At 39.0% G+C, this 11,806-nt stretch overlaps 1 protein-coding gene across 1 annotated transcript; it reads left to right on the forward strand.

The window, feature by feature from the left end:
• The first annotated feature begins 951 nt into the window (after positions 1-951).
• LOC148522192 (uncharacterized) lies at positions 952-3,965 on the forward strand. The gene is made up of 7 exons (XM_088474301.1): positions 952-1,015; positions 1,216-1,311; positions 1,528-1,667; positions 1,867-2,134; positions 2,453-2,631; positions 3,268-3,326; positions 3,815-3,965. The coding sequence occupies exons 1-7, from the start codon at positions 952-954 to the stop codon at positions 3,963-3,965; spliced, it is 957 nt and encodes a 318-aa protein (XP_088330427.1).
• The last annotated feature ends 7,841 nt before the right edge of the window (positions 3,966-11,806 follow it).

Raw genomic sequence — 11,806 nt, forward strand, 5'->3', positions numbered from 1 at the left:
CTGAATTGTTACAAACGCAACTTTTACCAGAGCCGTGCAACTTTTGTTTATTAATGCTATTAGTATGTTCTTCTGATTTAGATTTTTTCCTGTTGTTTGCATGGTAAGGGCTAATTTGTAATTCAAATTTAAGGGACCCATACATCTGCAAAGGATTGCCGCAATGTCATCTATGTCCGTCGATCTGCAGTTTTGATAGGCGGGTCGGCAGAACGGGAAATCGCGGCTCAGGTGTATGGGCCCTTAACCCTTAAAACGTTAATGTTGAGAACAGAACATTTCTTTTGAAGACCTAAAAATGTAAATTTGATGTATTTCGTATATATAATGCACCACAGCTGTATTTTATTTTTTAGCTTGTTTACATGATGCACTTGTAAAATATTTTATTATGTCTGAGTTTGCATTTCTACAAAGAAGTCGACCAACTTGCTGCAAATGCAAACTTTTACATTCCCTGAAGATTCAGTTTATAAAAAAACCTGCGAATTTGAACATTTAAGTGCCATAAAGGCTTTTTAGCTACAGATAAAAGACAACTAAAACATATGAATAGCTTTTAAGTGCTTTTCAACCCTTTCAAAGGGAGGAGACTCAAAGCTACTTAGGGCTTAATTTGGATAGTGCAAGTAGTTTAAAATAACACCTCAAGCTGAGCTAGTAAATAAAACCAAAAGATGACCCAAGCTTAGGGGGTAATTTGGTATGTGAAACAACTCTTTGAAGTGGGCCTTAACCACTGTCTCAGAGACATTTAAGTGGGGAAATTCAATTAGTTTAAAGGTTTTTGACACCACTTTTGTGTTAAATTAAGATTACAATCTGAGTAGCCTCTTTTTGTAGCTTTGGCACCAATATACATGTTAGATCTGTCTCCCTAAGGATATATAAGTCTGGGTCAGAAGTTTTCAAACCCATCCAGTATCTTGCAGATAGGAGTAGTCATCAGACATGGAGCATTCACTGCTGATCATCATATACCTCTGTGGTTTCTTCTGTTTCCTCTGCACAGCTTGTAAGTACTCATTTTGTCATTGTTTTTGTCCAATTATGTTTGAACCATAATGTTATAATCTCCCATTACAGTAGGAATCAATAGAGTTCTCTAACTGAAGATGCCCAGTATTTGGTCAACGCTAGATTTTTCATATGCTGTCAGATAGACACCTGTGCTTTTTGTTTAATGTAATGTCATTTATCATACGCTTTTGGCAGATGACGGTGTTATTAACAGACCAAATGACAGGAGGAATTTATTTGCGGATCGAGGATGCTGTAAAAGACAAAGCAATTTTGTCTATGTTGGACAAGGTAAGTACTCTCTTTGATGCTTGCAATTATATATATGTTGTGTGGCATAAATTGGCTTTAGGCTGTCAGTTTTAGCAACACATTGTAGAGGTTATATATATATATATATTTTATATACATAAAATAGCTCTGATATTATAACTAATCAGCCTATTTTTAAAAATGTATTTAAATCAGTCCTGACAAAATTTGACAATGATGTCTGTATTTCTCTAGATATATCAAGTAGTCCTGTAAGTGTGGATGTTGGCATATGCAGATCTCACTGTGGAGCACCCCAAAGAATAAACTACAATACCGGTTTTCCTGGACTTCCAAAGCACTCTTCAATGCTGGAATTCTTGAAAAATAAAAAGGTTAGTATTTTGATTTAATGTTTTTTTTATGTAATGCTGCTAGCTTTATTACTAGTACTTGACTGCTACACAAGAATGTATATTATATATTTTTTAGAAAATTTGCAATTGTATCAGTTAACTTGATTCATTAATTTATATATATTTTAAAGCTATATCCTTTTCACTGTACAGTAATGCTGTCATATTGTTTTTATAGTTACGAGAGAGGGTGCCAGATACACCTCTTCCATCTGGCTCAGAGCCTTCATGTCCACATGAGTCCAGCTGTCAACCCACAAAAGTCGGTATAGAAAGGGTGCTGCTAATCCAGGGAATTCAAGAAGTAGAAGTGATCGAGGATTGTCAGTGCAATCCCACCCCACAAGAGTGTATCCGAATGCCATTTCTGAAGACCTACTTCCCAGATACACCATTTGAGTCAACAGTGGATGTTGGGAAATGTTCAAGTCATGAAGCTAGCACAGGTATCGTAACTACTCTGAATCTACTTGCCCTCCAAAACTCAGACATTTAATGTACATTATACTCTTTGCTGTAAGATTTAGAAAATAATTGTTTTAAGTAATACAACAGACAACACTGGCAATAAAAAAGAAATGTGATGATAAATGAAGAAGCAGTTTGGTGGGAATTTATTTATCCCTGTTTTGTGTTATAAGATTTCAGGATTTTGCAAGCTTTGGCTCACTAGCTCATGCTGATGTCAATGATCCGGCATTGTCTCTCACCTACTATAGTTTATCCTAAACTAAGTTAATGTTTCATTATCTGCTGCTTTACAGATCTTCAGTGTGCTCCAACGAAATTTGACACAGTGATTGTTGAAAGTCCAAATGGAGCAGAAGTTGTTCAGACTGTAGAAACATGTGAAATGAAAGAAAACTGTTACAGGGTCACCTATCTGGAGTATTACTATGAAGTTATATATAACACCAAGGGTGTCAAAGAGGAGAGACTTAAGGTAAGACTTGCCAGCTTTAATAAAGCCACCGAGTGCAATATGTCAGCAATCTATACTGATATGCATTCCGCAGCTTTATAACTCATGCCTGATGTGTTTCAAAATACTAGTGGGGTTACTTGTAGGAAAAAGCTTTCGTGTTGCCTCTTTACCACAGTTACTGGCAAATACAGAAACTAGTTGGATAGCCAAGAACTGTCTTTTACAGATCTATTGTAACACAAACCAGCATAATAATAGAACTGACATTCATATAACAAAACATAAGCAAGGGAATAGTTTTTGACTAGAACCTTTTTTTATTTTACTAATCTCTACTTTTATAAGATAAATAGTTTAAATGACCTTGCTGACACTATAGGTATCTGACAACATGCTAGACACTACTCCATTTTATAATATAAATAAGTAGTTTAGACACTCTTTAGTCTTCTAGGGTTTGTTTGCATTTTTTTTGTTACTGTCCGACAATGCCTCTGCTCTTTCTGATCATGCCAGCTGTGTGTGTGAAGAATTTACATTGTGTTTCAACAGTTTTTGATATGCAAACTAATTTCCCCTAAAACCAATGTCTTTTGTGCTACATCAGTAGGCATTGGATGTGATTTAAATGTCTTTGTTCTGTAAATCTTGTAGGAAATTGATGTGGGACGGTGCTTAGGAGGCTGCTCATCAGGAAATCATTGTCTGCTCAGGTAAGCACAGCTGTCTAGACTCTCCCTCTTCCTAGATCCTGATTTCCTTTTACACCTCAATCAATCAGCATGAATAAAAATCACCCCTTATAGCAGTACACAATTGTACGAACTGCGTAAAATATTTTTCTTAAAGTAATATACAATATATTTAAAAAAAAAAGGTCTGAATATTAATTAACATTTTTAAGAGGTTTTTTTTTCCATTGTAAGCTATGCATTTAGGCTAAATCATGGTATAAAATTTGATTTTACTGTGTTTTTGACCTGCTTTTATTATGCAACATTTTCCTTGGTTTCTTAAATTAGATCCTTTCATTTTTTTTGTGGAACCTCTTGATTCTGGAGCGTTTCTTTATTAAGTGGCATATTTGTGTTATATTAAAATTTAGTATACTGCTCTTAACATTTTTTATCACATACGGTGTGGGAAGGGAATCATTTGCTGCAAATCTCTAATTCCATTATAAATATTTTATCTTTTTCAGGGACTCTCGTAACAGGGATCACTGCTTAGTATGGGCTGAAGGACTAGGCAAGGGATGTGTGCCCCAGGAATACGATACACACTCCTTCAGAAGCAGAAATGGGCACATACGTTCTGTGTTAGCAATTAAGACCTGCAAATGTCAGGTGTAAATACAATTTCTTGGACTGGTTGTTATGTACTTGTGGTTAAGTACATTAAATTATTGGTAGTTGGTATGTACTTGTGGTTCACTAAACAAAGTTACAACTTTCAACATTGGTCTCATCATTAGCAGTGTTAAAACTAAAACAACCTAATGATTCCACTGCTGCTATGAGTCTAAAGCCCGGGCACTACAATTGAAACTTATATAGCACTATCTTCAGTGGTCTGAGCTACCGTAGCTATAGAGTCTCAGTCACTTTGGCTCCAAATAAAGGCACTTTACGTTATGTACCTATACAACAATGAAAACTGTATGGCACTAGGTTGAAAACAAATGCCATTTGGCATATTGTACAGGGAGTTCGGAAAGTCTCTCTGCAGTGATTGTAGGGTAGATGTATGAAGCAGTGAAAAGCATGGAGAAGTGTGCCAGTGGAGAAGTTACCAATGGCACCAATCAGCTTCTATCTGTCATTTTATAGAAAGTACTTCTCAATTCGCACAATTCTCCACTCTTTTCACTGCTTCATACATCTACCCCTGTGTGACAGTTCAAAACTAAAAAAGGGGAGCCATACCAACTGCCAGTGAGTCCCGGCTAGCGATGTTGGGCAGTGTGTGGGGTGGCAGTTGGTGTGGCTCCTCCATTTGAATTTTGGACTGCCGCTGCACTCCCACCTCTGGAGCTTGCCACTGTCTGTCCCACACTTAGCACACAGTCACTACGTGTGGGGGGGACTTTCCTAAATCTCTGTATAAGATCTTTATTTGAAAGATATGTTTTACAGTGTTAACTTTTGTAAGTAATTCTAGATTAACTTTACCATCTATATAATTTATTTTATTCTAAGAATTTATAATATTTGATGGTATTTGATGAAATTGTTGACATTGTCTACATTTCTTTTCATTCTTCACAAAGCATTTATAGTTCCCAAATTGTTGATAGGTAACATATTCTCCATTTTTGTTGTTAAAGTTAAAGGTGACCTTTTTAAATGTTGTGCAAAATTAAATGTAATTGTAATGTGTAATTAATTTGGATAAACAGACAGAGCCCTTTCACATGTGCATGAGAAACATGAATTTAGTATAAATCTGCCTGTGTTTTGGATATATATGTGAAGTATGTATGAATAGGCTGATGAGAATATCTATAGCTAATATTTGGATTTTTTTTTAATCTACAGTGGTCAATATCAAATTTTACTTTTAGTACAGGTCTTAAAAAAATAAATAGACCTAACATGGGAATATTCACCCATTGTGACAATTGTACATTTTCTACAATACACGTATTTACAAAATATGTCTTTATGTGTGAAGCAGGGCCCTAAGTTATTTTTTCTGTTTATTTGTCTATTGCAAAGTGCATTCCATGTACTATGTGTAATTACCATGAGCGACACTACAGCAAAATGATTTGCCGGTTATAAAGAACAGGCAAAGTGAAAACCTGATGAGGAGCATAATAAAGAAACTAAGTTATGATCACTATCCTCTATTTATTCTAATTAAGAAAATCTAAACATTTTGTATCATTTTGTGTATTTCATTTTACACAATATCTAAAAATATATTGCATTTGCAAATAAAAACTTTGCTTTAGCGTAAGAAGATAATTCTGTAAATGTGCTTGCTCTTAGAGAAATGTTAATAATTTCTAAAAATTGTTTTTATTTTTGTAACAGTTTATAACCTGGAAACGAAAACTATCCTATGTCTAGGAGTATTTTATGCATGTATTTAGTATCAGTTTAGTATTTATAGTACATGCTAAATATGTTTTAAAAATTGTAAATAAAGAGTATGTTAAACTAACTATGATGCCCTGCATTGCCTAACATTTATTTACTCCCCCACACACTTTCTTTCCTCTCTCTCTCCCCCCCCACCTCCCACCACACACACTCTCTCCCCCTGACAATCTCTCCCCCCCTTTTCTTTCTCTTCCCAACCCCATCACTATCTCCCTACCGCCTCCAATGTCTCCCTGTCACTGCCTGTCTCTCTGGGGGAAGATGTATCAAGCCTTAGAGCCGTATTCAATTGCAGGCGAAAAGCTTTCGCCGATGACGTAATTTCGCCAGTCAGAGACTTTCCGCCCAATTCAATTGCAATGACTTTCCGCCAAAGCGGAAAGTCAATGCATTCAGTTAGGCAAAAAGATTTGCCTATGAATGGAGGCAGAATAAAGTGCAGTTTTGGGGTTTTGAGGTCCAAAGTTGCGGGAACTCCCGTGCAGTGTTAGGACAGTCCCCGAAAGGTAAACTGCATCAAAAAGTAAAAAAAAAAACACTTTAGAACACCACAAAAAAGTACTTTCGTTTTGGGGGTGAAAAAGTGCAAAGTTGGGGGACAAACTTAAAAACTAGCAAATAGACTCCCAGGGGGTCCCCAAGTATGCCCCTGATGGTTTTTACTTTGCAGGTGTTAGCGGCAGGTGGATTTTTCCATGTTTTTTTAAACTTCACTTTAGCAACTTTTAAATATGCTAGCCCCCATTTTTCAGGTACCCCAAATTTGCTGGAACTAGTAATTTTGATGAAAAAATATTGCTAAATACTATTCTTCACCCCTAATGCCAATACGCTAATTAAGCACCTATTGACACCATTTAAGTACCCCAAATACCTTCAGCAGGGCTATTCGGGTGTATCCACACTGATCCCCCATTTCAGTGCATCCCCCATTTTGCCGGGTCCCGTTTTCGCGTCCCTTGGAATTGAATAGGGAGAAATGCGGACGCGCGCGCGATACTTTTTCCGTATCCAAACCAGCGATGTAGGCGGAAAGTGCACCAGGCTGGCAATTGAATTTGCCCCCTTAGAGAGAGATAGAGAGTGGAGAAGTTGCCCCAAAGCAACCAATCTGTCATTTATCTAGCAGTCTTTGAAATTACAGTTAGAAGCTGATTGGCTGCTTTGGGCAATTTGTCCACTTTACCTCTATCCAAGGCTTGATATACATCTCGCCCTAGGTGGGATGTATAATGCATCGCATTTTAAATGCGGTACATTTCGCCACTTACCGCTTGGACAGTGACATGTATTAACTGCAAAGGACAGCTCTTTCGATAAGTTTCACTTTCTGAGGCTTGATACGCATGGCAAATGCAGTCACTCTCAGAAAATGGCTGCATTTTAGTGTTAGTACATCACGCCCTCTTTCCTGTAACATCTCTGACACAGATAGTAGAGTTCATATCAACTGTCGTTACATCATTTTTATTAGCAGGCAAAAATATAAGTAGTTTTTTGTAAAGTAAAAAATGTTAAGATTCTTCATTTTTATGTAATCTAAAATGGCAATACATTGTACTACAGAGAAGTGTAAAGTTGGTCTGACACGGGGTATTTTAGTCAGCTGGCTTGAAAATTCAGACTAATGCTAGATGCATATTACATGATAATCAGGTTGTTCAGCCCATTTTCGACTGCTCTGTGCAATAATCTTATGCTGGGCACACATAATACAATTATCTGTCAGATATCTGTCCAATCATGAAAATCTGGTAATGTATGGGAGCAAATGACAATCAACCATTTGCTCACAAACACTGGAAAACAGAGCAATATGGTCGTTCAGACAAATTGGTTAAAACACACTAATTTAACCAATTTGAACAATTGTTTTTTTTGCCCGTTTTCCAGTGTTTAAGACCATATGATTGACTGTCATTTGCTCCCATACATTACCAGGTTTTCATTCCAACCAGCCAGATTGGACAGATATCTGACAGATAATTGTATAGTGTATGCCCAGCATTAGAGTATGTAAACAGCACCCAGGGCCAATTTTCATTTAAAAACCAGTCAGATCGGCTGATTGGATCTGACCTGCAGTGTGTACATTATCTGTACAACATGTTTGCCTGATAGTACATTTAAAAACATCACCTTTGACGTATAATTGTTCAGATCATAATGATAATTCAATAGTGTATACACTGGAAATCAGGTGTTATCAAGATCATTTCATCTTTCAAATTAAAAATTTTGTGAGTAAAATCTTTCCAGCGTGTACATTGCTTTATTGACATGAAACAGCCAAGGCTAGATATAATTTGCAAGCTGCCAGGTGGGTAATCTTGTTTCATTAAATTTTTCCCATGCTATAAACATTTGTAATTCTAAAAAAACAATTATCTGCTGTAAAAATGGTAAAGACAATTTCCATAATGTTAATTTTAAAGAAAGGCATACATTTAAGTAAAATTTTAAATACGAATGTTCGAGTTACAGAGTGCTAACATTTTATATTAGAATAATATGTTCATACAATAATATAACAACTGCAATATTAGAATTATGTTAAGAAATACATTTTGATATATTTAATGTCAAATGAATATGTGGGAAAACATTTATTACTTTATAAAAAGATAATGGTAAATGTGTTTGTCTACAAAAAAAAATATTATTTTGATGAGATATATGAATTTTTTGAGCAACTGATTAACATACCAAGAGTACATGGCTTTATCACTGTTGCATTTATTATCTAAATGTTTCTAAAAAGTAAAAAAAAACAAATCAATACTATAGCGCAACACTCCAAAGCAGCACAATGACCAAAATAGAGTCACCAACTCACAAATGCATGTATGAAAAAGATTGGTCATACATGCGCTAAGGGGATGTAGTCAGGATGCCGGTGGTCGAAATACGTTTAGGGTGCGGGGAAGGGGGGTTAGGTTTAGGCACCCCTTAGGGTAGGTTAGGGTTAGGCACTAAGGGGGGAGATTAGGGTTAGGCACCACTAAGGGAGGGTTAGGGGACATACTTACCCTAGTCTGGATCGTCATCTGCCGGCCTTCCGGCACTGGAATTTCATCCGCCGGGCTTAGGTCCGGCTGTATTACATACCGATTCCGCACTAAAATATGTCTCAACATGTGATGTGTCACAAAATTTGGATGCAGTATTCCAAATCTAAATGGGTCTCCTTTGGTGATTTAGAATATGAATTGTCCATCAAAAATGGATCCAATTTCACATAATATACAAATAGAAATAAAACAGTGTAATACTAGTATTGTCGGAAATGCTACTCCAGTGTGTAGATAATGGATGTGATGATAGATGAATCCCAGTAGCTTTTCAGATTGCATGTTACCCAAATGAGAGGAAGGGTAGGAAAAAATAAAAGATGATGCTTACATAAATGCTTATATCAAAATCACAGGTGTAAGACTCATAAAGGTTTCTTCAGCATTTTTCTCATCTCTGTTGACTGGTCTCATGAGGATAACGTTTCATTCCGGTAACAAAACATAATGGTCACAGTATAATATATAAAAATACATAAAAAACTGCATTCACGACATTAAATTCATTTTTAGTGTATTTTTATATATATTACACCGTGGCCATTATGTTTTATTTCTGTGTGTGTGTTTTTGTGTGTACTAAATAACAACACACCTTACCTAGGTGGTGGTTTCTCTGCAACAGGGAAATTAATCGTCCCTGGGCAGACTGTGGTACTCATTATTCATGTAGGAGATCACATGGTAGAAGATGACTGTTTGAGTATGTATGTAACCAGTGTCCTCATCATACAACAGGTTCAACCAGACACGTGCCCCCTGTGTCACCTCCTGCCCATGTCCCCTCCAGTCTCCTGCCCCCTTACACTCCAGCCTTCTGTCCCCTGTTACTCCTGCCTCCTGTCAACCAGTTTCATACCCCCTGTCACCTCCTGCTTTGTGTCACCTCTAGCTTTCTGCCCCCTTGTGTCTCTCTAGTCTCATGCCCCATGTCTCTCAAGCCCCCGTATTTCCAGACTCCTGCCCCCTATCACTCCAGTCTCTTGCCTCATCATTCCTGCCTCCTGTCACTCCAGCCTCATGTCTCTCCTGCCCCATCACTCTAACCTCCTGTCCTTACAGCCTCCTGTCTTTCCACAGAGTTTCAACCAGATTTGTGCCCTCTATCACCTCCTGCCCTATGTCCCCTTCAGTCTTCTGCCCCTTTTGTCTCCAGTCTCATGCCCCTTGTATCTCCTCAGCCTCTCATGTTTGCAGGCTCCTGATCCATCACTCCAGCCTCTTGCCTTGTCATTCCTGTCCCCTGTCACACAAGCTTCTTACCCTCTGTCACTTCAGCCTCCTGTCCCCTTTTACTCCATCATCCTGTCTTAATTACTCTAGCCTCCTGTCACCTCAATCTCCTGTCACTCCAGCCTTCTTTCTCTCCTGCCCCTGTCATTCCATCCTCCTGCTCATCACACCAACCTCCTTCCCCCTGTCACTTCAACCCCCTCCTCAGCCCCTGCAACTTACCTTCTTTTTGAACAATCTGCATGCTTATCTTCATCAGTGGCACAGCGTGAAGGAAAGATGTGCGCAGAAGGTGCATGTCAGAGGACGTGCCTCCATTGAGTGCCGCTGGATCCTAGTGCCCTGCAGCTGGTGTCAGGATGTGGCCTGGAATTGACCGATACTCAACTCTGCGCTGGCGTCCTCGGGCTTAGGTCGCTGGGAGTGGAAGTGAGTGGTGACTGAGTATTCTCCCCAGGGTCTGCTAGGGCTTCCGTGCGTGCGTCCTGGTTCCCGGGGAGTGCCGGGCATGGGAGCAGCCATGTTGGTCCATATCACCTGACTAGTCTCCCAATGGTAGTGCTATGGTCACTCAGTTGATCCAATGACCAGTTACCCAGGGGTATTTAAGTCTGACTCCAGGATCAGGAAACTGCTGTTCAACTTCAATGTTCCAGTGATTGTTATGCTCTCTGGTGTTTTCCACAAAGTCTCTCCAGTGTGTTGTTTCAGCTTTGACGCTGACCTCCAGGTTACTTGTATTAGCTCTCATGCTAATTCTCAGAGTGTTACTTTAGCTCTCTCACAGAACTCCAGTGTTTCATGTAACAGCTCCTGTGTTGTCTTTCAGTGTGCTGCTCAGCTCCCAAACTGCCTCTTTGTGTTACATGTGTCAGCCTTCAAGCTGATTACTAATTTATCTGTCTAGCTGCATCCCTGTGTTTACTTCACTCCTATAGTGGATTCTATTGTGACTGTGCGAAGGAACACTGTGGAGCCTGAGACAGTGAACCCTCCCCGTGACTACCACCGCTGTTCAGCTATTCATACCTAGTGATGACTACCTTCAGTTCTCAGTATTTCATATCAAGTACTGACTACCATCGATTCTCAGTGTTTCATTCCATGTGCTGATTACCATCAATTCTCAGTGTCTCATTCCAGGTGCTGACTACCATTGATTCTTAGTACTGGCTACCATCGCCACTCAGCACCTCATACCAACTAGCGATTACCATCGCCATTCAGCATCTCATACCAACTATCGATTCCCAGTGTTTCATATCAAGTGCTGATTACCATTGATTCTCAGTGTCTCATTCCAAGTGCTGGCTACCATCGATTCTAAGTGTCTTATACCAAATCCTAATAACCATCGCTATTGAGCATCCCATACCAGGTGCTGATTACCAGTGCAACTCGCATATCAGTCTTTGGAGCATCATCCTTGCTCATCAGTGTTTATATAGTCCTCCCATATCTATCTCTGTGTTTTCTACAGGTACCCGCCGCGACCTGTTCACTTGGTGCAGCAAAACCCACATCCCTCTTGGAGGGGTCAATGGTGAATACCATCAAGTGGACTAGACTGCGCGGCCTGGGGTAGGTCTTGCCAACACCTGGGAGAGACATATGAAGAGGACGTATATATTGCATTCCCGTTTCCGCTCACCCACTACCCTTAGCTCACCGGTCCAAGTTCCTGCAGTTGAAGCCTATATACATCCGGACGTGACATCTGGCAGTAGGTGAGATGGAGATGGCTCCTACCCTATGATTCTGCAGAATAGCCCCTGAAACTGA

This window comes from Taudactylus pleione, unplaced genomic scaffold (assembly GCF_031769625.1).
Source record: "Taudactylus pleione unplaced genomic scaffold, aTauple2 ptg000152l, whole genome shotgun sequence".
NCBI lineage: Eukaryota > Metazoa > Chordata > Amphibia > Anura > Myobatrachidae > Taudactylus > Taudactylus pleione.